The 27,827-nt window shown below is 43.3% G+C and overlaps 1 protein-coding gene across 1 annotated transcript in view; it reads right to left on the bottom strand.

The window, feature by feature from the left end:
• Positions 1-27,827, bottom strand: part of LOC117359742 (mannose-binding protein-like) — a 265,920-nt gene that overhangs the window by 21,582 nt on the left and 216,511 nt on the right. The window contains exon 5 of the mRNA XM_033942960.1: positions 14,252-14,326. Coding sequence (XP_033798851.1) covers positions 14,252-14,326 — 75 coding nt within the window. The remainder of the gene's footprint in view (positions 1-14,251; positions 14,327-27,827) is intronic.

The raw sequence follows: 27,827 nt of genomic DNA, 5'->3' as shown, positions 1-27,827 counted from the left end.
AACATCAGATTTCACCCATTCATGTCAATGGAAAAAATGTAAACAGCTGCCATTCTCACAGTAAATCTAAAACGGCTTGACCGATTTGAACGAAACTTGGTATGCAGATCCCTCACTAACTGGGGTTATATGTTCTGGGGGTCTCTTCACCCAAGAATTTATATGTTCTTGCTCCTGGAGGTGAAACTAAAAATGTTGTTTATAATCAAGTTTTGTGTTAGTTGTATTGTATTCATTTTGTCAAATATTTCACATTATAATTTGAATATTGTACTTTTTATAAAGCTGTAAAAAAATAATTTCATTCACCATTATAAAGTATCTTTATTTGAATCCATTTACAGTGTTATTGCTATAATTAAATACCCGTGCAACGCCGGGGCATCAGCTAGTAGTTTATAAATCTTTCCTTTTGGCTAAGTCTTAATAATAATATTGTCATTTATAGCTAAAGAGACATATGATCAAGAAACTCTTTTATTTTACTTTGTGATTATGATAAACATACAGAGGGCCTCAAAATAGTACCTGGCGGGCCGCATATGGTCACCGGGTTGCGAGTTTGATATCCACAGGTTTAGATGCTGTTTATAGAATTGGGGTCTTAGGGTGTAGACTTACCCATGAAAGAACCAGCAGGGCAACTGCTATTCTACAATTCTATGTACTTGTCCTAAGATTTCCTCAATTCAGATACAGTAGCTCTTGGTTCCTATGTTTCCTCATAGGAAGCAAAAGGTGGGGGAGCTGTGCTTCTCCTTAGGATAGTATATGTGTCAAAGAGTTGCAAGTTAGAATAGATAGAGTCTGGATTAAACCTTTAAAGTATATTGACTGCCAAACAGCAACTCAAGAAAGGGCAAAAAAGAAACAAACTCTGCCTTTAGGCAGTGGCATAGCCCATGCCTCACCCTCCTTCCCCCGCCCCACCCCCACTGCCATGCATGTATGTGTGCCGCTTCCCTTCCCCCATACCTAATGTTCCTGGCACAGGACTCCCCCATACTGCTGTCGCGCCTGTGTGGGCTCTGCCTCTGACATCACTTACTAGGCGCAGGTCTAGGAAGTTACATCAGAAGAACTGACACAGGCATGACAGGTTGTGGGTTGATGCTAGCGCAAGGAACGTTACAGAGATACGAGGGAGGGAAGTGGCGTGCACGCGTGGCAGCGGGGGAGAGGGGGCAGAGTGGAGGATGGGTGCTGTGCCTTTCCAAAGACGGCGCCTGGGGTGGACTCCCCCCCCCTTATTATGCTACTGCATGTGGATTCTTGACACATACAAACCTGATGCTAAAATACCGGATGAAAAATATTGGGATACTGTTCAATTCATCACTTACTTTGATCCCACAAATTCATAGAACCTTTCTAATCTAATCTAGTATTTGTGGATCGCTCAATGCATATAAAGATTCAATTATATAAGAGCAAATACAACCATGAAGAGTTTACAGAAAAACTGCGGTAGCGGATTACAATGAAGAGAGCTTACAAACAAGAGCCTTTTATTGTTTCTTATACCTACGGTGACTGAATTCTCTCTCTCCCTTTATTGAAAAAAAAATCACACAAATGTGAGTATGAACATAGTGGTCCATGCCATTATAAATCCATGGTTAAAATATTATAACCCACAAAGAGTTTGCACCAGTAAACTTATGCTTTGTACCCCTTATATTATGGGGGCCACAAGGCTCTATATTGGGTCCCATCCTGTTTAATGTTTTCTAGGCTCAACCAGTATAGAGTCCTAGGGTTTTACCTTCCTCATATATGCCAAGGATGTTCAACTTCCTAGTACTGTTGATCCATCTCACACTAATATTTATTTCTGCATTTCCAATTATAGATAATTGCCGACTAGCTTAATGGGAATGTCCTAAAATTGAATCCATCAAAGTGTGAGACCATGTTCTTCTCATGGTGGGACTCCCTATTTTACACACCTTGATAATAATAATTAATTGTATTACAATCCCCTTTCAGACACTTTTAAAGTTCTGGTTGTGGCCTTAGATAATCATTTGTATTTTGACTCATATATCACTCTTGGATTGATCACTGAGCTATACACCTTCTACTGTAAACTTTGTTTCTTTCATGCCTTGATTACTGTGACTCACTCTTTCAAAGGCAAAGTATTCTTGATTAGCACTTTAGCTAATCAAGAATACTTTGGTCAATTTACTTTTAAGCACAAAGAAACACAATCACTTAACTCCCCTACTATTCACAAAGTACTGGCTCTTATCATCTATCAGATTCCGTTCAAAATTGTCTGTGTTGCGCTCAGGGGTTTTGAGTACCAGCAACTTTACTATTGCTTCATAAAAATGACCCATGTTCCCAAAGTCTTGATAAAAGAGCTCAGATTCTGCATACTCGGTGCTGCCTATTCATGGATTCTGTGGCTGGTTGCAGGGGGGCCGTCAACTGTGGGGTGGGTCCCTAAGTGATCACCCCACTTCTGAAGAATGGCCTAGTATAATAATAATAATAACTTTATTCTTCTATACCGCCACAATCTTGCAACTTCTAGGCGGTTTACAATCAAGGGAGCTGGACGTCCAGCGAGTTACAATATTCAGATGATCAGAGGAAATACAGAGTGTAGAAATTTTAAGAAAGCAAAAATATAAATATACAGTTTGCTGAGCAAGAATATAAAATATACAATTTGCTAAGAAATTTCCGAGAGGACCTGATAGGAAAAGGTCATGCATTTCAAAAAATACAGCAAAAATTATAATATGATAATAATAACAGTTTATATATATTGCTGAACAGTAAAGTTCTATACGGACTTATGAGGGGAGAGAGGGAATGGGTAAGAGGTTGGGAGGACCTTTATTGTGGAGAGAGAGAAGAGTGGGTCAGTTGTCTAGATATTTCAGGAAAAGGTATGTTTTTAGGCGCTTCCTAAATTCCTCATAAGTGGTCGGTGAAAGCAATTGATCTAGGTATTTACCCTATATGGCTGCTTGATGTGAGAGAAGGTATTCATTGTGTTTTTTCAGTTTGCAACCTCTAACTGAAGGGGAAACAAAGTTTGAATGTGTGCTTCTCTTGCGTCTGTTGGTGGAACAGGAGAAAAGGTCCATTATGTATTTGGGGGCTAGCCCATATAGTACTTTGAAGCAGAGGCAGGCGAATTTAAACTTTACGTGTGCTTCTGTCGGCAGCCAGTGCAATTGCCGGTATTAAGGTGTCACGTGATCGAATTTCTTCAGCCCGAAGATAAGTCTGACTGCTGCATTTTGCATTATTTGAAGACGTCGCATATTCTTTTGGGAGATTGCTAAATAGGTGATGTTGCAGTAGTCAAGTTGACTTAGTACGAGTAGTACGCGGTCCAACATTTTTTATGCTAGAAAAAATATACTGGTTGATATCAAGTTTTTATACTGGTATTTCTCTGTTTCTTTTCAGTCTGTTTATACCCTATACCCCAGCTCATGTGTTTCCGTCCTCTCAACACAACCTTCTTGTGCCCTTTTATAGAAACATAGACACATGAAGGCAGACAAAGGCCAAATGGCCCATCTAGTCTGCCCATCTGCAGTAACCATTATCTCTTCCTCTCTCTAAAAGATCCCACTTGCCTAACCCACGCTCAGTGGCGTATCTAGGGTATGTGGCACCCGGGGCCCATCATTTTTTGACACCCCCCCCCCCCCCCCATGTAAAAAAATTTTTTTTTTTTTTTTTTTGCAATAACCATGAAATGGAATAAATGGTCAGAATAGAAACAGGCAGTGAAAATTTTCTTTTATTGAACCTCATATATGTAACCATTATTCCCAACATAACATAACATAAATTATGTCTAAATTGTCATGACATTAGAAGTACATATGGAGTAGTTGCAGGTGATGCTTGGGACAGTTCTGATTGTGTTAGTTCGGTTTTATGTGTTTTTTGAATAGAAGGGTTTTTATTTCTTTTTGAAGGTTTTGCAGTCTGTGGTTGATATCAATTGGTTGTAGAGTTGGGGGTCGAGTGTTGCAGCTCGAATGGCTAGGAGGTTGTCGAACAGTTTTTTTCTTTTGACGTTTTTGGTACCCTCCAACCAAAAACGTCAAAAGAAAAAAACTGTTCGACAACCTCCTAGCCATTCGAGCTGCAACACTGCAACACTGATAAGTTCCCAGAAAAAAAATACATTAAAATAAGAAATACTGAGGATGCCATCTCTCCCCAATCCCAGGTCCTAAAGTCTAAGACAGTAGCGCAAACTAATGCTGCCAGATACAGGAAAAAAAAAATTTGATTTGATTCAGCCCTATTGAATTGGTTTTTCAATTCGATTTTCCTGCCCAGTTGGGTGATTTTTTTCAAAACTCCTGGTGGGTTTTATAGCTTTTTCACCCCCTTTGGCTTCTCCTAACCACACTGGCGCTGTGGTGTAAATAAAATAAAGAAACAAAAAGGACTTTTCCTCTTTCTGTTAAATCCTAGCTCACGTTTGCAGTCCAACACCAGCTCTGGCAGGATACACATTTCAAATCTGACATGTTATAATCACAAAACAGAAAATAAAATTAATTTTTCTACCTTTTGTTGTCTGGTTATATTTCAAATCTTGTTGGTCCAAGGCTCTGGTTTTCTTCTGATAACTTGCTTGCCAGGGTCTCCTTCTTTCTGCATGCTAACCATCCATCTGCCAACTCTGTCCTCCCTTTCCATTTCCCTTCCCTTCCCAGGAAGTCTGGTATCTTTCCTTTTTTTCATCTCCCTCCACAGATCCACCTTTTCTTAAATACCCTTTCATCCGGCATCTCTCCCTCCTTCCCCACCATCCCAGAGTCCACCATCTCTCCGTTTCTTTTCCTAATTACCCTCCTATCCAGTATCTCTATCCCTCCTCCACACCATCCCTTGTGTCCAATTTCTCTCCCTTTCTGTTCCTTCCCTCCCTAAATCCCATGGTCCATCATCTCTCTCCCTCTCCTCTATTTTCAGACCCATTATTTCTTCCCCCCCACCAAAGTTTGGCATATGCATGTCTCTTTGAACACCCCCTTCCCTCCGTGTACTTCTAAATCATGGTCCCCCCCCAAAGGCCTGTCCCCCCTTAAAGGTCTGCCTGTCCCACCTTGAAGGCCTGCACCCCCCTTGAAGGCCTGTCCCTTCCCCTTGTAGGCCTGTCCCCCCCTTGAAGGCCTGCCTGCCTGTCCCCCCCTTGAAGGTCTGCACCCCCCGAAGGCCTGCACCCCCCCGAAGGCCTGTCCCCCACTTGAAGGCCTGTCCCCCCTTTAAGGCCTGCCTGCCTGCCTTTCCCCCCCTTGAAGGCCTGTCTCCCCCTTGAAGGCCTGCACCCCCCTTGAAGGCCTGCACCCCCCAAAGGCCTGCACCCCCCCGAAGGCCTGTCCCCCACTTGAAGGCCTGTCCCCCCTTTAAGGCCTGCCTGCCTGCCTTTCCCCCCCTTGAAGGCCTGTCTCCCCCTTGAAGGCCTGCACCCCCTTGAAGGCCTGCATCCCCCCTTGAAGGCCTGTCCCCCCCCCTTGAAGGCCTGTCCCCCCCCTTGTAGGCCTGTCCCCCCCCTTGTAGGCCTGTCCCCCCCTTGAAGGCCTGCCTGCCTTTCCCCCCTTGAAGGCCTGCACCCCCTTGAAGGTCTGCACCCCCCCAAAGGCCTACACCCCCCCCAGAAGGCCTGCACCCCCCTGAAGGCCTGCCTGCCCCCCTTGAAGGCCTGCACCCCTTGAAGGTCTGCACCCCCCCCCGAAGGCCTGTCCCCCCTTGAAGGCCTGCCTGCCTGCCTGTCACCCCCTCCCCCTTGAAAGCCTGTTTGCCTGCCCGCCCGCCCCACCCTGAAGGCTTGATGCCCCGACCCACCCCGAAGGACCGCTCGCCCCCCTGGCCTCCCCGCACCACCTATGAACAGCCGCAGCAGGATCGCGAAGTCAGCGTCAGCGATCCCTGCGCTGCTTCCTGCGCCACGGTCCCGCCCCTCCTCTGATGTCAGAGGAGGGGCGGGATCGCGGCGCAGGAAGCAGCGCAGGGATGCTGACGCTGACTTCGCGATCCTGCTGCGGCTGTTCATAGGTGGTGCGGGGAGGCCAGGGGGGCGAGCGGTCCTTCGGGGGTGGCGGGGGACTGAACGGAAAGGCCGGGAACACCCCCTTAGGGCTGGTACCCGGGGCGGCCCGCCCCCCACGCCCCCCCCTAGGTACGCCACTGCCCACGCTCTCTTGAATTCAGACACAGTCTCCATCTCTACAATCTCTTCTGGGAGATTGTTCCATGCATCTACCACCCTTTCTGTAAAAAGTATTTCCTTAGATTACTCCTGAGCCTATCACCTTTTAAATTCATCCTAAGCCCTCTCATTCCAGAGCTTCCTTTCAATTGAAAGAAGTTTGCTTCATGCATATTTATGCCATGTAGGTATTCAAAAAAAGTCTCTATTATATCTCCCCTCTCCTGCCTTTCCTCCAAAGTATACATATTGTATACATTTTAGTCTGTACCCATACGCCTTTTAGTCTGTCCCTATACACCTTATGATGAAGACCACGCACCACTTGCATATATGCCAGGATTGATTAGGTATTTCTTTAGGGTGTGCATATCTATGCTTCAAAACACTATCTTTTGACATATGTCTAAAGATTTCATTTAAGAAATGCTAGTCTATGATAAAAGGGGTCAATGACTAGACAAAATTGCCAGGCCATTGGATGTTAAAATATAGACCTATAAGTCTACACATGACTGCTGGGACATTTATTCTGTTTAATCCATCCTACTTAAAATAACTTTCTATTCTTTCACCTCTGCTCATTGTTTATTATCTAAATTAAACTAAACTAAAATTATCTCTTTGTTAAGACCAGCTGCAAATCCTAATTATGGAATTGTATATTCTGATGTGAAAATGCCATCCGGTCCCAGGGATCAAATCGGGAAAGATTCCAGAAGACTGGAAGGTGGCGAATGTTACGCCGATCTTCAAGAAAGGTTCGAGGGGAGATCTGGGAAACTACAGACCTGTGAGTCTGACCTCAGTACCGGGAAAGATGGTAGCGTCACTGATAAAGGACAGCATCATTGATCACCTTGATGGACATGGGCTGATGATGTCCAGTCAGCACGGTTTTAGCAAAGGCAGATTGTGTTTGACGAATTTGCTGCACTTCTTTGAGGGAGTAAACAGACAGATAGACAAGGGCAATACGGTTGACATTGTATATCTGTATTTTCAGAAGGCGTTCGACAAGGTTCCGCATGAACGACTACTTCGGAAAATTGCGAGCCATGGAATCAAGTGTGAAATACTGGATTAAAAACTGGCGGGAGCATAGGAAACAGAGAGTGGGGGATAAATGGACAATAATCAGACTGGAAGAGCGTCACTAGTGGGGTGCCACAGGGCTCGGTGCTTGGACCCGTGCTCTTTAACATCTTTATAAACGAGCTGGACATAGGTACGACGAGCGAGGTGATTAAATTTGCGGACGATACAAAGTTATTCAGAGTAGTGAAGACGCAGGGGGATTGCGAAGATCTGCAACGTGACATAATCAGGATCGAGGAATGGGCATCGACATGGCAGATGAGGTTCAACGTGGATAAGTGAAAAGTGATGCATGTCGGTAACAAAAATCTCATGCACAAAAGCAGGATGTCTGGGGCGGTACTTGGAGAGACCTCCCAGGAAAAGGACTTGGGAGTTCTGATCGGCAAGTCGATGCAGCCAACTATGCAATGTGCAGCAGCAGCAAAAAGGGCAAACAGAATGCTAGGAATGATAAAGAAGGGGATCACAAACAGATCAGAGAAGGTTAACATGCCGCTGTACCAGGCCATGGTGCGCCCTCACCCGAAGTACTGCATCCAGCACTGGTCACCGTACATGAAAAAGGACATGGTACTACTCGAAAGGGTCCAGAGAAGAGCGACTAAGATAATTAAGGGGTTGGAGGAGGTGCCGTACAGCGAAAGATTAGAGAAACCGGGCCTCTTTTCGCTCGAACAGAGGAGATTGAGAGGGGACATGCACACAGTTTAGGTAACAAAATTCTAGAATTGGAGGCTGAAATAAGGAATGCCGACCTAGATGTGGTGGCAATATCTGAAACTTGGTTCACGGACTCACATGGATGGGATATGGCTATACCGGGCTACAATCTACTTCGTCAGGACAGAGAGGGCAGGTTAGGAGGGGGGGGGGTAACTCTATACATTAAAGAGGACATCAAAACCACCAGGATCACAGATGTCAAGTACACCGGGGAGTCCCTCTGGGTAAACCTGGCAAGAGGCAGAGAAAAATGCCTGTATCTAGGTATGGTATACCCCAAGACACCCCAAGACAACTGGAAGACATGGACGCAGAATTAATTGAAGACATAGAGAATATCACTCTACGAGGAGAAGCTGTACTGCTAGGGGACTTCAATATGCCTGATGCAGACTGGAACTCATTTTCAGCGACAACCAGCGGTAGCAGGAGGCTCTTAACCTCCATAAAGGGAGCACGTCTCAAACAAATGGTAACGGAGCCCACTAGGGCCCAGGCGATCCTCGACCTGGTACTCACCAATGGGGAAAGCGTCTCAGAGGTCTCAGTGGGAGATACGCTAGCCTCCAGCGACCACAACATAGTATGGTTCAACCTTAGGAAAGGCTTCCCTAGATCAAACATGAAAACAAAGGTACTCAATTTCCGGGGCACAGACTTCGCACGCATGGGAGATTTCGTCCATCAGATGCTGCAGGACCAAGCGGAGACCGATGATGTAGAAGCTAAGTGGTTAACACTGAAATCAACCATACATGAAGCAACTAGCCGCTTCATAAAATCAGTAAATAAATGACAAAGAAACAATAAACCCCAATGGTTCACCGCGGAGATCTCGCACCTCATTAAGGAGAAGAAAAAAGCGTTTCTATCCTACAAGCGCACAGAGAAAAGAGAGGCAAAAGTAGAATATAGGACCAGGTCTAAAGCGGTCAAAATGGCAGTTAGGGAGGCAAAACTTCGAGTGGAAGAAATTCTGGCAAAAAACATTAAAAAGGGGGACAAATCCTTCTTCAGGTATATTAGTGACAGAAAAAGGAACACAGGCGGGATAGTACGCCTTAGAAGACCGGACGGAAGTTATGTGGAAGCAGATTCCGATAAAGCCGAACTACTCAATAAATACTTCTGCTCAGTCTTCACCTGTGAGGCACCGGGACACGGTCCACAGTTGAAGGCAACACAAAGCACAGAAGACCCGTTTCAGAATTTTGAGTTCACACCAGGTGAAGTTTACAGTGAACTGGCAAGACTCAAGGTGAACAAAGCCATGGGACCAATTTTCACCCAAGAGTGCTCAGAGAATTGAGCAATGTCCTGGCAAAACCGTTGGCTGAGCTATTCAATCTCTCCCTAAGTAAGGGGAAAGTTCCCCTGGACTGGAAATTAGCTAATGTCGTTCCTCTGCATAAAAAGGATTGCAGGGCAGAGGCTGCGAATTATAGACCGGTGAGTCTCACATCAATAGTGTGCAAACTCATGGAAACACTAATTAAAAGCAAATTGGACACGATCTTGAATGAAGGGAATCTTCGGGATCCCAGTCAGCATGGATTCACCAAGGGTAGGTCCTGCCAATCCAATCTCATCAGCTTCTTTGACTGGGTAACAAGAAAGTTGGACTTGGGAGAGTCTTTGGACGTCGTGTACCTGGACTTCAGTAAAGCTTTTGACAGTGTCCCACACCGCAGGCTGCTAAGCAAGATGGAATCGATGGGGTTAGGAGAGACACTAACTGCATGGGTCAATGATTGGCTGAGTGGCAGACTTCAGAGGATGGTGGTTAATGGTACCCTCTCTAAAACATTGGAGGTGACCAGTGGAGTGCCGCAGGGCTCGGTCCTGGGTCCACTCCTTTTCATCTTATTCATAGGGGATCTGACTCAAGGGCTTCAAGGTAAAATAACACTATTCGCCGATGACGCCAAACTATGTAATATAGTAAGTGAATGCAGTTTACAGAATTATATGGCACAGGACCTGCTTACATTGGAAAGTTGGTCCTCTACCTGGCAGCTAGGCTTCAATGCTAAGAAATGTAAGGTCATGCACCTCAGAAGCGGAAATCCATGCAGGACGTACTTCTTGAACGGAGAAACTTTAACTAGGACTTCAGCAGAACGAGATTTAGGAGTAATCATCAGTGCAGACATGAAAACTGCCAATCAAGTGGAGAAGGCTTCATCTAAGGCAAGGCAGATATTGGGTTGTATCAATAGAAGTTTCGTCAGCCGAAAGCCTGAAGTCATAATGCCGTTGTACAGGGCCATGGTGAGACCTCATCTGTGTGCAATTCTGGAGGCCACATTACAGTAAAGATGTGCGCAGAATTGAATCGGTTCAGCTGACGGCCACCAGGATGATCTCGGGGCTCAAGGGTCTCTCGTACGAAGAGAGACTGAACAAATTGCAGCTCTACACTCTTGAGGAACGTAGGAAGAGGGGAGACATGATCGAAACATTTAAGTACCTCACGGGACGTGTCGAAGCGGAAGATGATATTTTCTTTCTCAAGGGACCCTCGGCCACAAGAGGGCACCCGCTCAAACTCAGGGGCGGAAAATTTCATGGCGACACCAGAAAATATTTCTTCACAGAGTGGTTGATCATTGGAACAAGCTTCCAGTGCAGGTGATCGAGGCAGACAGCGTGCCAGACTTTAAGAATAAATGGGATACCCATGTGGTTCCCTACGAGGGTCAAGATAAGGAAATTGGGTCATTAGGGCATAGACAGAGGGTGGGTAAGCAGAGTGGGCAGACTTGATGGGCTGTAGCCCTTTTCTGCCGTCATCTTCTATGTTTCTATGAAACATTCAAGGTATTGAAGGGGATATACTTAGTAGATAAGGACAGGTTGTTCACCCTCTCCAAGGTAGGGAGAACGAGAGAGCACTCTCTAAAGTTGAAAGGAGATAGATTCCGTACAAACGTAAGGAAGTTCTTCTTCACCCAGAGAGTGGTAGAAAGCTGGAATGCTCTTCCTGAGGCTGTTATAGGAGAAAACACCCTACAGGGATTCAAGACAAAGTTAGAAAAGTTCCTGCTGAATAAGAACGTGCGTTAGTAGGGCTAGTCTCGGATAGGGTGCTGGTCTTTTACCAGAGGGCCGCCACATGACCAGACTGCTGGGCATGATGGACCACTGGTCTGACCCAGCAGTGACAATTCTTATGTTCTTAATTATGTATTCATTTATTAAAAACATTTCAGATTCACTTTCCTGGACTCAAAGGCCAGGATTCTGTATAGGACACCCAGTCTCAGAAGCCGCCTAAGCAACTTTTGAGAATCACACACAGGCGTCCTATAGAAAATCATACCTAAGCCCACCTAATAACCCGATTCGCTAACTGGCGTCCATGTCACAGGCGCCAGTTAGAAAATCGGGTTGCTGCTGAGCTTATCACGACAAAAGATCTCTTTGCCGAAACCCCCACCCCCATTCATCAGCGGCAGAAGGGATGCCAAGTCCCTCCTGCCGGAACCCCCCACCCCGCTGTACATCGCCATCAGGAGGGATACCCAGTCCCACTTGTCGGAAACCCCACACGCCCCCTGTACATTGCCGGCAGGAGGGCTGCCCAGTTTCTCTTGGCAGAACCCCCAAGTTTCCAAGTTTCCATTAAAATTTAATATATTGCGTAAAAATTGTCAAAGCGGTTAACACCAATCATATTTACACCCCCTGAACATCACAGGCATCCCCCCAATGGACCCCCCCAGCCCACCCCCTGGCTCCCCTTCCTGCTTATGCACTCACTGCCAGCTGAGTTGATCACAGCTGGTGAATCCACAATCATTTGAGCCAGCAGGACTCCCTGAAGCCACAGTTTCAGGGAGTCCTGCTTGCTCCATGGTCAGCTTATGGCAGCTGCGGCCTATTGGCGTGATCCCCCAGCACAGATAGGTGCCAGAAATGTAGGCCAGGGTTTTCTGGGCCTACATTTCTGGTGCCTATCTTTTCGTGAATCACACCTACATAGGTGCTTTAAGACTGCCTAAAGCCACTTCCAGCACTGGCCACAAAAGCACCTAGTTAGACAAGATTCCTGAGCCTTTTATTTAGGCCCCAGTAGGCACTTCAATATTTCTAATAGCGTTTTCAATTAATTTAGGCATCGGTAGGGTGCCTACTAGTGCCTGAACTTAAGCTCCGGTTTTAGAATCTCCCCCTTAATATTTACATGATATAAAGAATTTGTGACTCCTGATGCAGGCGGGTGTCTGTCGAAACATGGCTCCGCATTGAGTCTTGATTCGATTAATTTTTATATTGTCTGGAAGACAGACCCCTATTCCTTTGCCTCTTATGGCTTTGGCCATGCCTACTTTGGCATTCAGCAACCTACAGCGCCTACAGAGGTGCGATTCCAGTGTCTTTTATTTCGGTACCAGTAAGCGCCTCAACCTTGTCATTTGTTGCCATTTCTAATGGCGTTTTTCAATTAAGTTAGGCTTCAGTAGGGTGCCTACCAGTGCCTAAGTTTAGGCGCCAGTTTGATTATCCCCCTTACTCTCTAATAAATAGGTGGCGGTAAGGGCTCCCGCACTAATGGCCACATGATAATTGGGAAATTAGCTTGCAGTCATTTATTCAGAAAATGGGAAATGCGGCCATTTTACAGTCATGCTAAAAGTAGCCTCAGCACATGGAAAACCCCATGATACTGATAAACTGCAGACTACTTTTTAATGCTGCTTTGTAAAAAGGCCCCCTTAATAATAAACAAATTAGTTCAACAAAATAAAATACAATCAAAACAAAAAAATATAGCACAGCAATACAAAACATAATAAAGCATACTAAAATAACAATAGCAAAAATGAAACTGTAAGCAATAATAACAACCCCCCCCTGTTTACAAAGCCACTCTAGTGGCTGCTGCTGCAGTAATCGCTCCGACGTCCATAGGGAATTATTAGATGTCGGAGTAAAAATAAAGTTATATCAAGTAGTAGTAACAAAAGACTACCAAAACAATCTAAAATACACTAAAAATGAGCTTAGCACATTCTAATGCAATACTTTCTCCTTTACTAACCCCCTCTTTTACTATGGTGCGCTAACCGATTAGTGCGCGCTAAACACTAACGCATCCATAGACTAACATGCACGCATTAGCGTTTAGCACATGCTAATCGGTTAGCAAAAGAGGGCCTATGCCTCTTTTTAATGTGGCAATATAATGGGGTTTATTTTTATTTTCAAAGACCTGTGCTAATTTGTCCATTAGCATGCAAGACCTGCAAAAAAAATGAATGCAGGAATGTTTATCGCCTCCTATTTTGGAGACACTTAAGTGTTTCCACATTGATCCAGCATGAACCAGTTAGTACAGTGGTCTCAAACTCAAACCCTCTGCAGGGCCGCATTTTGGATTTGTAGGTACTTGGAGGGCCTCAGAAAAAAAAGTTAATGTCTTATTAAAGAAATGACAATTTTGCATAAGGTAAAACTCTTTATAGTTTATAAATCTTTCCTTTTGGCTAAGTCTTAATAATAATATTGTCATTTATAGCTAAAGAGACATATGATCAAGAAACTTTTATTTTACTTTTGTGATTATGATAAACATACTGGGGGCCTCAAAACAGTACCTTGCGGGCCGCATGTGGCACCCGGGCCGCGAGTTTGAGACCACTGAGTTAGTACATGCTAATCCTAATGTGCTATCTGTTTAACAGTTCCATGGCTATTCTCCACCCATGACACATCCCCTGTTAGAAATATTTTTTTAAAAGTAAATAATGCTTGCATTAATGTATGCAAACAAGAAAATACCTATAAAGTGGTATATAAATATTAAAAAATAAAGGGGACCTTTTATTAAGGTGTGCTAACTATTTTAGCGTGCTAAAGATTAGTGCACATTAACCCCCTCTTTTACCAAAGCGCGCTAGCCGATGTAGTGAGTGTTAAATATTAGTGTGCGCTATATGCTAAAGCGCCTATTATATTCTATGGATATGTCAGCATTTAGTGCGTGCTATTTAGCACCCGCTAAATCGGCTAGCGCTCCTTAGTATTAGGACCCCTAAATTGGTTAGCACATCTTAATAAAAAGAACCCCAAAATAAAATAAAATGTTGTAATGAGTTTTGCAGTAATCCTTTTCTCATGCATTAAGGCCACATTAGAGCTTAGTGCATTTTAGAATAAGGGTCTCTAAGGTCAAAGCTATGCCCTGACTTTAGCTTGGATGTCAAATTGAGGTAATCTTACCTTTTAAGTATTTGATAAAGTTGTCTTGCAAAGTAGTAAGTTGTTCATTCATACGTTGTACAGATTGTTGAAGTCCTACCAAAAAAAAAAAAAGAAGATAGATTTATGCAGTTTCCAGTTTTCTGGGTCAATTCTTTGTTCAATTCTCTATCAAAGGTTTGAAAATCCTACAGCAAAGTTTATTAAATTCAGAAATTATGTGGTACATAAATTTGTATGGATTTGCATACTAAATAATGTTAGGTTATTTTATTTGTTTCCTTTAGAAGGAAATGGATTATAGTGACGATTGCTGAAGTATAGAAAATGTGGATATGGAATCTTAGGGATGGGTAAGGAAAGGGGATATTGAAAGAGAGAGATGGAGAAGGGATGTCAGGAAAGAGGAGAAGAGGAATAGATGCTGAAGGAGATCTAGCAGATGAAAAAGATATCAGAGTAACTGAGGTACAGAAGAAAGAGAAATGAGAGAGAAAGAATTACAAGGAAAGAAGACATGTTTTGGTCAACTTCACATGTTACCATAGTTTTTGCTCCATAAGACACACCTCACCATAAGAAGCACCCCATATTTAGAGGAGGAAAACAAGAAAAAAACATTCTGAACCAAATTCTCCCTCCCAGGCTCTGCACCCAACCCAACACTCCTTGACAATTTCTGCACCCTGTCCTCCCTCCCTGCCAGGCTCTGTACCCTGTCCTCCCTATGGTGGTCTAGTGGTAGACTGGGACAGGCAGGCAGGCTTAGTGGCTGGCAGGCAGGTAGAGACAGGGCATGCAGGCAGACCTCCCCCTTCCAGGCATCCCCCCAGGCAGGCATGCAGGCAGTACTCCTCCCTCCAAGGCAGACCCCCCCAGGCAGGCAGGCAGGCATCCCCCTCCCAGGCAGCCCCCCCAAAGCAAGCAGGCCTCCCCCCTCCCAGGCAGCCTCCCCAGGCAAGCAAGCAGGGCTCCCCCCTCCAGGCCTCCCCGCAGGCAGGCAGGCCCAGCTTCTCCCTATTTTTAATTCGGCAGGGCAGGCAGGCAGGTCCCAGCCTCTCCCTCCTCCCGCCTCCCCGGTCTGGTGATTTCCTCAAGCCCAACAATTGTCCCTTCCTCCCTCCTTCTTATGTCCTCCTCAATGCCTTCCAGCCTTTGTCCTCTTCCCCCCTCCCCCAAGCCTGCCTTCCTGCTAGATTTACTTACCTCCCGCTGCTGCTGTTGTGAGGACATGTCGCCGAAGCAGCGGGGGGGGGGGGGGAGGGGATTGAGGGAGGACTCATGGCTTAGCAGCATGGCACCTGGAAGGGCCAGACGGGTAAAGCACTTGCACGCTGCCGGCCCAGAAAATTAGCTCCGATGTGGTAGCTGCATGACACTCAGAAAGGCCAGGCAGGTGCAGCGATTGTACGCAGCTGGCCCAGAAGATTACCTCAGACGTGGTAAGAGCGCAGAACCTGGAAGATTCTGACGTTGGGGAGAAGGTCCGGGCCAGATACCGATGTTAGAATTGACGTCGGGGGTAAGGCTTCTGGGACGGCGGTGTGCAATCATTGCACCCGCCTGGCCTTTCCCTTCTTCTAATTTCGGCAATGAGCAATCAGTGGTGGCTGTGGCCTGGGGTGGGCTGCGGTCCTGGAAGGTAACGGGGGTGGGGGGCGGGGAATTTTGGTATTCACTCCATAGGATGCACCCTTTTTTCCACCCTCTTTTTTGGGTGGAAAAAGTGCATTTTATGGAGCGAAAAATACGGTATACTGTTTGAGATCGTTAGTCTCTCATTTTGATTTCAGAACTGTTGTGCAAGGGATGGTATCATGATTGGACCACTGTAACGTTCTTTAACTTGGTGTTTCTAAAATGAGGAACAGGGTGTATGTGATACGAATGTGAAACGGATGGTATGAAATAATTATTAATATTGAATGACACTGCCTAGGATCCATGATAGCTGTTACAGGGAAACACAAGTATTATGAGAACGAGCAAGGCCAGAAGTTTTCAGCACCTGCTGATAAACTGCCTATTATGAGAGCAGGTCATTGTCAGCTCAGGCAGGCTAGGAGTTTCTAACACATACTGATTGGTAAACATCCTCCCGGCATTCAGTTAGCTCAATCCACAAGCATTCAGTTAGCTCTATCCATAAGGGGGGGATGTGTAGTCAGATTGGTAAACATCCTCCACAAGGAGGGGATGGGAAATCAGCTCATGAGGCAGGCTAGGAGTTTCTAACACATACTGATTGGTAAACATCACCCCGGCATTCAGTTAGCTCAATCCACAAGGAGAGGGGGATAAATACTGCTTCCCCTAGAAAGAAAAGCAGGGACATTTCCACTGCTGACAAGTTGTGTGATGACATTTTGATTAAGCCTCTCGTTTGTGGTCCCCCGACGGAGTGATTATGTAATAACCGGTAATGTATTGATTCAAACTCTGTACTTAATCAATGATTATGGCTAGAAATATTGTATATATGTAATAAAACTTAATTTGTATACTATTTTGATTTCCTGGCATTCTGTCCAGTGAGGAAAGTGACTGAAGGTCTTTGGTAAGCCTTTTTAAATAGTAATACATTAATTGGCGTAGTCGGCAGGATTTCTCTAAAGAAAACCTGAGCGCTCTTGTGATACAGGAATGTTCAGGAAGAGAGAGAAATCCTCAAAAGAACCTAGAGGTGCCCAGCTGGACTGAGGCACCGTATAATTTGATAGCACAAGAACTAGCCAATAATCATGGATTAGCAGAGTCATGGGAAAAGGTTCTGGGAAGTGCAGAACCAATTGATCTTGTACAAGTTTAGAAAAATGCCCCGATAAATCGGGTGATGTAGTTTAGAAAAATGCCCCGATAAATCGGGTGATATAGTTGCTTTGGCTCCATATTGCTGCCACAAAATATAAGAAAAGGCGCGGTCGAGTAAATAGGATGTTGGAGTAAAAGTTCCTTTGTTTGAAAGAGCGAATTGCAAAGGGAGGGATTTTCACCCCCACCTTTTTTTCCTCCTTCGATGCTATCATGTGAGCCTGACGGCGGGCTTTTTGAGTTTCTCCTTTGTTCACTACCAGGCAGAGGGGAGGGGGAAGGGGAGGAAAAAAGGAAATGTAGGAACTTGTAATGAAATTAATAATGTAAGCAAGGAACCAAAGGGTTTATGGATAAAACTTTACAAGCCTTATGTTATTTGGAGTTCCGATCAGCCAATATAAGGTACTTGAAGTTAATTGAAAGAGTTTTTGCAGGGTAGATCTATGCTGTTAAGAACAATGGAGGTAATTTAGGAGCTGTTTGCCTGATGTAGCCTGAATTTTTTTTTTTCTCTCCTTGTTTCTTTAAAAGTTGTAAGAATGGTGAAAGAAAAGAAATATAAGATCAGAAGGGATTGGAAAAGCAGGGAGATAGTCTGTAGAACGAACGTACAAGAATGTGGAAGAAAGCTTTGTGAGACGTGTTAAGGAAGGATGTGCCTTTTGTTGTAGTGACAAGCTCAGCACTGTTTGTAGACTGGCCGCGGACTTTTCAGCAGTTCGATTGATACATAGATAAATTGTCTGAAATAAGTTTTTAAGAACGATAAAAGAATATTAGAAATGTTATAAAATGTTAATGTATATTCCTGTAAGTAGGTTTCAGGTTTGTTTGAACGTGCCCAATCTCAATTTGCATTCCCATGGCAAGGGAGGCAATTTACTTTTAACAGCAGGTTGCTTTTGGAAATGCTAAACTAGCCATACAGACAGCTGTAGATTTGTGGCCCATGAGAGAGGGGGAAGTGGAATTACATGTATCTATTAATCAAATGCATGCTAATTGGTCATTATGGCAAAAACAATGTGGGAAACGGGTACCCTTAGGATTCTGGAACAGGAAATTCCCGGAAGCAGCTGAAAAATATATTCCCTTCGAAAAACAACTTTTAGCATGTTATTGGGCGTTGGCTGAGACCGAACAGATTACCTTAGGTCATACAGTACTATTGCGACCACAAATTGCAATTATGCAATGGATAATGTCTGATCCCAAGTCAAATAGAGTAGGATATGCTCAGGAACAAAGTATTATTAAATGGAAATGGTACATTTTCCAAAGAGCTAAAATAGGTGAGCATGGGGTAGCTACTTTGCACGAAAAAATAGCTATTATTCCTAACGGAGAGCTGGAAATCATAAAGCCAGTATATGCTCATGAATCCCCAGTGAAAAGGGGAGTGGGATATCTTTTTACTGACTCCTGGTCGGTCGCTAATGGTCTTGCTACATGGTTAATGGGGTGGAAGTCCCATAATTGGTTAATTCATGGTAAGGAACTGTGGGGTAAAGAATTGTGGCAAGACATAGAAAAAATTGTACAGGAGACAATAGTGTCAGTATTTCATGTAGATGCACATATGCCTGTTGATTCAATGGAACGATTGTTTAATTCCCAAGCAGATGCTGCAGCTACCATTTCTGTAACAACTACTAATGAAATTCCTAAGGTGGAAGAATGGTTGGAAGGTACAGCCATTTGGGCACATCAGAAAAGTGGACATCTTGGAGAAAAAGCTACTTACAGGTGGGCTCAGGAACGAGGGATTCCTTTGACGATAGATGTGATCAAACATGTGATCGTAAAATGTCCGGTGTGTCAACATATCAAGAACGGGAAGTACCACATAAGGTAATGGGGCACATAGGCAGAGGGGCGATTTGCCAGCCCAGATTTGGCAAATGGGTTTCATAGGACCGTTACCCGAAAGTCGTAAATGTAAATATATGTGTACTGCTGTAGATTATTACTAGCATTCCCTTGTGCTTCTGCGTCACAATGGAGCACTCTAAGGACTTTAGACATGGTTATTCAGTATTTTGGTATGCCCTTACAAATACAAACTGATATGCTAAGGAATTATCACTTTAGGGGGAGTAATTGATGCTGATTATCAAGGGGAGGTTAAAGTCATATTGATAAATTTAGGAGAAAATGATGTAATAATTGCGAAGGGAGAACGAGTAGCTCAATTGTTATTGATACCAATCTATATCGTGCCAATTAGGGAAATAACCCCTCCTTCTCAGTTGACTGTAAGAGGGGAAGGGGAGTTTGGAGCTACAAATACCGTAAAGGTAGGAGCCAAAATCTGGATTAGCAATCCTAAAGGACCTCCGGAACCAGCGGAGGTGATTGCAATCGGGAAAGATAAGGCTCTCCTTGTAATGAAACCGGGAGTGGAAAAATGGGAATATGTCCCTCAGGAGAAATGTTATTTGAGAGAGTAATAATGTTTTCTGAAACTTGCAGATATACGTGTGCCTTGGAATCCTTGGAATATGGTATGGGGTAAGAGGCGCTGCCCCCGGGCGACGTATTACAATTAAAGAAGGGGTCGTTACGTCATGGAGATGGAAGCATTCTTCAATGAATCGGAAGCAAGATAACTTCACTTGCAGTGCTAACTCCAGATGTATCATTGCAAATGTGACAATAAAAGACCATACATGGATTACAGAAATTAAAAGCAATGAACACACTAGACCAATCGCCCAATACGTATTATATGAGGGACTAAACACTACCTTGAATATAACTGCAGAAGTGCTAGTCATGTGTTGTCAAACAGAAGAATTTATGACATGGAACAGTTCGACCCAGAGGTATTTTGTTACAAACAATTGTACTACATATAATGGAACCCAAATGAATATTACTGTGAATAGGTCTTATGTAGTATGTACTAATGCCACAGAAATTTATAACCGATCAATGTGGGTAGAATTTGTGGTATTCATAAAAAATGATACGGCCAAGGTAGATCCGGGACAAATAGAGATTACCATCCACATGTGAAATGGTAGGTCTACACGCACAAAAAATTAATGTGATGTTTGAAATATCATTTCCTCCCTCTTCTCAGTGTTCATACCGAGGAAGGAGAGCATGGTATGATACGTTAATGGGGGGATATGGTACCATCACAGGTACTTTAAACACATTTGATATTGAAACATTGGCCAATAGATTACATAAGGCGGGAAGTAATATTAATGATGCTTTGACTGTAGCTGCAAAATGGATGCCTACCATATGGCAATCTGCATTATTACAAACAGGGATTGATAATCAATTACTTAACCTAGCAAATGCCACAGCAGATATTGAATATATAATTGATCAGAAGGTTTCCAACATAATTAATTGGACTCTATGTACGTTACAAACCATGCAGCAACAACAACAAAAAGGAATTTTTCAATCTAAATTAATGACTGGAAATGAGCAGATATGGAGGACCGTGTTTAATAAAACTATACCAAAAACCTTTTGGATACAATTTCAAGCACCAGAAGTACAATGTAATGATACTCACTGCATAGGAATGTTTAAAATGTATAATGTTACAAAAAAAATTATTATGTGTAAATATGTAGTGTTACCCCTCATACTAGGGGAACCTCAAAAGCAATTTTTCTGGGCACCTAAATTTAACGGACAAATGATTGATATGAATAACCAAACTCATGATTTAACATTTTGTGACTCCACATTGCAAGGGCGAATTTGTAAATTACAATCAATAATATATGAACCATGTTTATTACAAAATACTGTAAATGTATGTGAATGGACTATATTATGATTGAAATAGCACCACGCATAATACCCTGTTTCCCCGATGGTAAGACACTGTCTTATTTTTTTTGGAAGGCCAAAATATGCTCTAGGGCTTATTTTCGGGGGGATGCCTTATTTACATTTTTTTCTAAAAAGGGGGGGGCTGTCTTATTTGACGGCTGAAGAATCGGTCGGCCGAAAAATCGTACCGTGTATGGCCAGCTTTATCCATCATACCATATATTGTACCATTTAATGTCCCCAATGTTCTCCATCAGGGAAACACAGTAAAGAGATTATTCTGTAGTGCAGCATCAGAGGGGACTTGACAATGTGAAACCATTGTTTATATACCGTATGCATTTTAAACAGGCTTTATATACAGTAAGTGGTATTGCTCACAGCAAAAAAAACCTGTCTGCGTGTCTCACTTTTGGATGTTCTGGCCGTGAACAAACTCCTGCAGTCTCCGTTAGGGAGGGATGAGGGAAGCTGCCTGTGTTTCCTTGCGCGGAGTCACGTGCGCGCGCTGCAGTCCTGTCACTTCCTCCTCTTCACTTCATGACGAGGCGCGGCACGCAGCCATGGAGGCAAATACGGTAGACGGAGGGACCACACGGAGTCACCCACCGTACCACCCGATTCGGGTAAGCGCAGGTATCGGTGGGTGGCTTATTTGCGGGGGGGGTGCCTTATTTTACATTTTTTTCTAAAAAGGGGGGGCTGTCTTATTTGATGGCCCTGCCTTATCATCGGGGAAACAGGGTATGTGTGGTGACTAATGAGCCAATAATACCAAAAATGATAGTACCCTTTGCAGGATGCTTACACAATATGTCAACACTTCTTTGGCAGAATCAAACTTATGTTTTAACACCTGATATAGGATTTAGAACAAATGTATTCTGGGAGAACAACTTTTCCGTTCCAAATTGGGATTTAAAGTTGGGAAAGTTAAAAGCTATAATACTAGGATCCCGTATGATAAATCAGTCCATAAGGAATTTGAATTCACCCTTTAATTATACTAACCATAATAGTACTTGTTCTGTCCTTGTGGAATTGTTATGTGGTTTATGGACTATGCTGTAAATCAACACGGCCCACGATGGTATCCTATGGCAGTATCACTCAATAAGGACCGAATGTGATACGAATGTGAAACGGATGGTATGAAAGAATTATTAATATTGAATGACACTGCCTAGGATCCATGATAGCTGTTACAGGGAAACACAAGTATTATGAGAACGAGCAAGGCCAGAAGTTTTCAGCACCTGCTGATAAACTGCCTATTATGAGAGCAGGTCATTGTCAGCTCAGGCAGGCTAGGAGTTTCTAACACATACTGATTGGTAAACATCCTCCCGGCATTCAGTTAGCTCAATTCACAAGCATTCAGTTAGCTCAATCCATAAGGGGGGATGTGTAGTCAGATTGGTAAACATCCTCCACAAGGAGGGGATGGGAAATCAGCTCATGAGGCAGGCTAGGAGTTTCTAACACATACTGATTGGTAAACATCACCCCAGCATTCAGTTAGCTCAATCCACAAGGAGAGGGGGATAAATACTGCTTCCCCTAGAAAGAAAAGCAGGGACATTTCCACTGCTGACAAGTTGTGTGATGACATTTTGATTAAGCCTCTCGTTCGTGGTCCCCCGACGGAGTGATGATGTAATAACCGGTAATGTATTGATTCAAACTCTGTACTTAATCAATGATTATGGCTAGAAATATTGTATATATGTAATAAAACTTAATTTGTATACTATTTTGATTTCCTGGCATTCTGTCCAGTGAGGAAAGTGACTGAAGGTCTTTGGTAAGCCTTTTTAAATAGTAATACAGTGTTACAGTTAGTAGAAGATGCCGCAGCAAGGTTAGTTCTGAGTGTTGAAAGAACAACCCATATTACACCTGTTTTGAAAAAAATTGTATTAGCTACCAATTGCATTTCGAGGCCAACATTAAGTGATTTTTGTAATTTATCAAACTGTCTACCACCAAGCACCATGGTTCTTATGTGGTGGTACTTTAGAAGCCTAATAGAGCTCAGAGATCTGAAAATCAAAAGTTGTTGGAACCAATAATGCGAAGTAGATATGCTGAAACCAGAGCTGCTGCTTTTTGTATTGCAGGTATTAAGCTATGGAACACATTGGTGGGAAGTTATGGCTGTGTTCTGACTGGATAAGATTGAAAAAATTATGGAAAACACAATTGTTACAGCATTTTTGTGAAATGTCCAAGATTTTCAGTGGTACAGTGGGTTATTTTAAGAGTAGTTGATTTTAAGATTTTGCTTTGTGATGTTTATAAAAGAGAAAAGTGGATCTTCAGTTAGAGAGATATTTATGATTGGAAAAGGAGGAAAGAGAGTGAGAGTTTACTTTTGTATACCTCTTCCCAATGCATGAATGACTATCTTATAAAGTAGATAAATTATGACAAGAATGTAGAAGAGACATTAAGGACTCCATTTACGAAGGTGCGCTAGGGTTTTTAGCGCGCGCACAAAATTACCATGCGCTATAGCGTGCGGTAGCCGAAAATCTACCGCCTCCTAAAAAGGAGGCGGTTGTGGCTAGTGCACTCAGGAATTTAACGTGTGCTATTGCGCGCGTTAAAGCTCTAGTGCTCCTTTACAGTCTAAAACCACATAACATGTGGTTCGTTTTGCACAGTCATGAGATCTGAAGGCCTACAATGTCCAAAATGACTCAGCATATTTCCTTGTATTAACTCATCCCAAATAGAAATGATCTACTTACCATCGCCTTCACTGCTTCCTTTCTCTCCTTTAGTTCCCTCTGAACCTTTATCACCTTTCAAACCTGCTCGTCCTACCTTCCCTGGCAGTCCCTTTGGACCTTGTGGTCCTTGCAAGCCTAATGATAGTTCAAGGAAACAATCAAATAGCAAATCTGCAGAGGGCTGCATAATTCCATAGTTCTATTTATAGCTGAAATATCACATTTCAAATTCATTGTCTTATAAATTCATTGATTGACAATATGTTATATTAATTGTGGTAAAACAAAACATTTTTTTAGATACATAGAGAAAATGCTTGAGTACCTGATTGTAAAACCGCTTAGAAAACCTTGATAGGCGGTATATAAAATCCTAATAAACTTAATTTGAGTTTACAATGGGGCCCTTTTACTAAGCTGTGCTAAAATTTGGCCTGTGGTATCGGTAGCGTGGGACTTTCCCACGTGTTGAGGTCACTTTTAGCACATTTTCTATTTCCCCCATTAAAGGTCATGTGCTAAGTTCCTAATTAATGCATGCCTATTAATGTGGTAGCTCATGCCAACACCTATTTACTAGAAACAAGAACTAGTTGCACTTCTTCAGACTGGAACTATGGAGGGGATAAATACCAGACTGTGGGGTGCGAAGGAAAGAAAGGAGAAGAGAGAGATGCCAGAGCATAGGGGATGGGGTGGTGATAGAGAGAAAAAAATGGAGAGGTGGCAGAGCTGAAATCAATCATGTACAAAGGAGAGAAGGGGCACAGGATAGATAGTTATGAAAGGAGCATAGAAAGAAGAAAGATGTATGGAAGAGAGAGAGACAGAAAGAGAAGGCAGACATTGGATGGAAAGGGCAGAGAGGGCAGTGACTGGAAGGGGCGAGACAGAAAGTGAACAGTAGATGGAAGGGGTAGAGAGAGGGACAGACAATTAATGGAAGTGTGAGGGAGAGGGGGAGCAGACGCTGGAAGGAAGTGGGGAGGAGAAAGAAAAAAGGGCACATGCTGGATTGAGGGATGAGGATAGAGTTAGATACTGGAAGGGGTGAGGGAAAGAGGTGGCAAGCTTTAGGTAGACAGTAAAAAAGGACATTGATGAGAGGGTAGTAAGAACGTAATCTAGATAGATGCAGAAAATAAATTGAAAAGGAAAATGAGAGAAAAACAGAAAGGGATTGCAGAGGAGAGGTGTGGGAGAGGGAAGGAGAGGAGAGAGATGCCAGACCAATGGGGGTGAAAGGAGAGATGGAAGGGGGAGGCATACAGTTTCTGGAAAGGGCATAAAAGGAGAGAAGATGCCATATAGGGGAAGAGAGACAGCAGACAGTGGATGGAAGGAAGAGAGTTACAAGAAGATAAGGAAAGCAGAAACCACAGAAGACAAAGGTAGAAAAAAAAAATTTCTATTTATTTATTGCTTTAGGAGACATGTGTCACTGTTTCTGTGGTGTTGCATTGTATGCAGAGTCCAGCTTCTTGCTGGTTCAATTTAACCTTTGTCTATGAATTTCTATTTTATTCCCCCTTTTACAAAACTGTGGAGCATTTTATATTGCCAGCCGTGGTGGTAGCAGCTCTGATGCTCAGAATTCTATGAGCGTCAGAGCTGTTATCTCCGTAGCTAAAATCCACACTACAGTTTTGTAAAAGAGGGAGGGGTTAGTTTGTGTTTACATATTCCAAACTAGGCGAAGGTGTTTTCTGTGTTCTGTGTGTTCAAAAGACATGGTTTTTTTGTTAGGATTGACTACAGGATTGATCTGTACTAGTCTGGCTTGTTTAGTTTTACAATGGGTGTATTGATGTTGTACTGCTCATTGCAGTATGTAAGATGCTGCCTTTTCCTAGGTACTCATGTGTGACGTGTGGATTGTTACTAAAAATCATGTTTTCCGTACAGATGGGGGGGTGTCAAAAAATGATGGGCCCCAGGTGTCACATATGCTAGGAGCCTTTTCGGATGTGTGAAGCGCTTCAGCGTCTTTTTTGAGAGAAGCCTGATCGGTCGGGACACACCCTGATGTAGCCTGTCGGTGAAACGCTGGCCTTCGTTGGTGTGCCGATGATCAGAAGATAAGTGGAATTTTTTCCTCTATCTTTTTTAAAAAAAAATTTAAAATTTGGAGTGAAGCACAGCTTAAGGCTTGATTATCCAGTACATATTGAAGGTTCTTTGCCAGTGAGGTTATCGCTTAACCACCTTTATTATCCACTTTGGTGGTGGTGGGAGGGCCTGTTCTGAGGCTTTTTCCTTCATTTTTAACTGGAACACAGCTTTTTCTGTCCTTACACCACATTTTAGGACATCATAGTATCTATATTGAAAGTGTTTACTATTTTAAACTTATGCTAGGTACGCCACTGGGCCGAAGTCAAGAGAAATATTTCTATTTTCTTTTCAACAGGAATCTCAGAAGTGATCCAAGGGAACCAGCTAAAGAAATAGGGGAGGTTTGGGCAGTGGTGTTTTTTAGCAGCAGCAAAGTGATCTCTGCAGTTTTACAGCATTTAGTGCAAGGGCAAAAAATGGTACAACAGTGCTATGCAAGACAGAAGTAGTAAGAAATTGAAATGCCATCTGTAAACGATGCTTGCAATCTATCCAAGAACTTTATTAGCCGGGAAGAAACCACATTGCCAAAAGAAGAGGTTGATGACGTGGTTAAAGTAATTGACTCATAGTTCAGTGTGGTTTAGATATAATTAGAGTTGGTAAGTAAATAAATCAGGATATATTCTTTTCAGAAAGAGCAGGATGGGTAAAATAATAATAAAAAAAAGAATCAGGAACAGCTTTATAGAAACATAGAAGCATGACAGCAGACAAAGGCCAAATGGCCCATCCAGTCTGCCCATCTGCAGCATATACTATCTTCTCCTATTCCTATAGGCTAAGGGGCTCATTATCAAAACTTAAACACATCTAAAAACCATCCCAAGTCAGCACTAAAAGACAGGTCATCCAGTGCCAATAATCAAACCTATTTATGGACTTATTCAGGGCCTTTTTAGGCCTCTGAATGCCGTTGTGCACCCAGAGCTAAAAGGGGTGTATCTGGGACACCCTTCTTTTTTTTAACTTGGACATTTCTTCCCATTCTGTTATCACCATTGAATGTCCTACGTTTGGGCTCTCCCTAGTCCGGCCCTAAACACACCGACAACATGCCACTTTTCTATTTGTCAAACTGTGGTGTAGGATGTCCAAATTCTACCTTTTGAAAATTGCTATTTGGATATTTTGAAAGTTAGGCTTTTTTGAGAACATTTTGGACAATCAAAAAGACAGGTCGTCCAAGTGCCGATAATTGAAACGGATTTTAGATGTATCTAAAAACAGCTTAGGACTTTTCACTGCCGCTGTACGGCCAGAGTGAAAAAGGATGTTTTTGAAAGAGTGGCGGGAGGTAGGCGGGATGTGTGCCAACCTAGATTTAGTTGTCCTGCAGTGATAATCAAAAGTTTAACGAGACTGCTTAGACGAAATTTATACATTGTGACTTAGGTGATCTAAAAACAGATATAAGTGCCCAGAAGGTATCCAAAGTGATCATATAACCACTGCATGAACAAAGTACAGACCCACACACACTCCCCAAGTGATCACTGAACCCCCCACCCCCATCGCAGGCCATAAAATTCAGAATAAAAAAAGTACATACATCCAGAACATCAGCACCTGGCATAGGAAAGCCTAGTAGAGTTACGCAGAGGTGGCTTAAGTAGTCTGGGGAAAGGCTAGTGAACCATAGAGAGGAGGACCCAGGCCCATAAGCTACACCAACCACTGCACTGTGAAAAATGTGCACCCACCAAAACCCCCATAACCCTACTGTACTGCCATACAGGTGGCACCTGCAGTCATAAGGTCTATTGGGAGAGGGGGGTAGACAGGTGGGTATAGTAAGTTTTATGGGTATTTGAGGGGGGGGGGGCTCACCATGACCTATAAGGGAGTTGTGGTGAGATGTTTATGTGGCACCCTTTTTGTGAAGTTAGAAACATAGAAACATGACAACAGATAAAGGCCAAATGGCCCATCTAGTCTGCCATCCGCAGTAACCATTATCTCTTTCTCTCTCTGAAAGATCCCATGTGCCTATCCCAGGCCCTTTTGAATTCAGACACAGTCTCTGTTTCCACCACCTCTTCCCTGTAAGGTGCCCCACTACTCTCTTGTCATGTCTGGGTGGCCAGTCCATCACTTTGCTGACCCCTCCCACCTCCAAAAGGTCTCTT

Source organism: Geotrypetes seraphini, chromosome 4 (genome assembly GCF_902459505.1).
Source record: "Geotrypetes seraphini chromosome 4, aGeoSer1.1, whole genome shotgun sequence".
NCBI lineage: Eukaryota > Metazoa > Chordata > Amphibia > Gymnophiona > Dermophiidae > Geotrypetes > Geotrypetes seraphini.
Note: the sequence above shows the minus strand (reverse complement) of the source record. Positions and strands in the feature narration are given on the sequence as shown.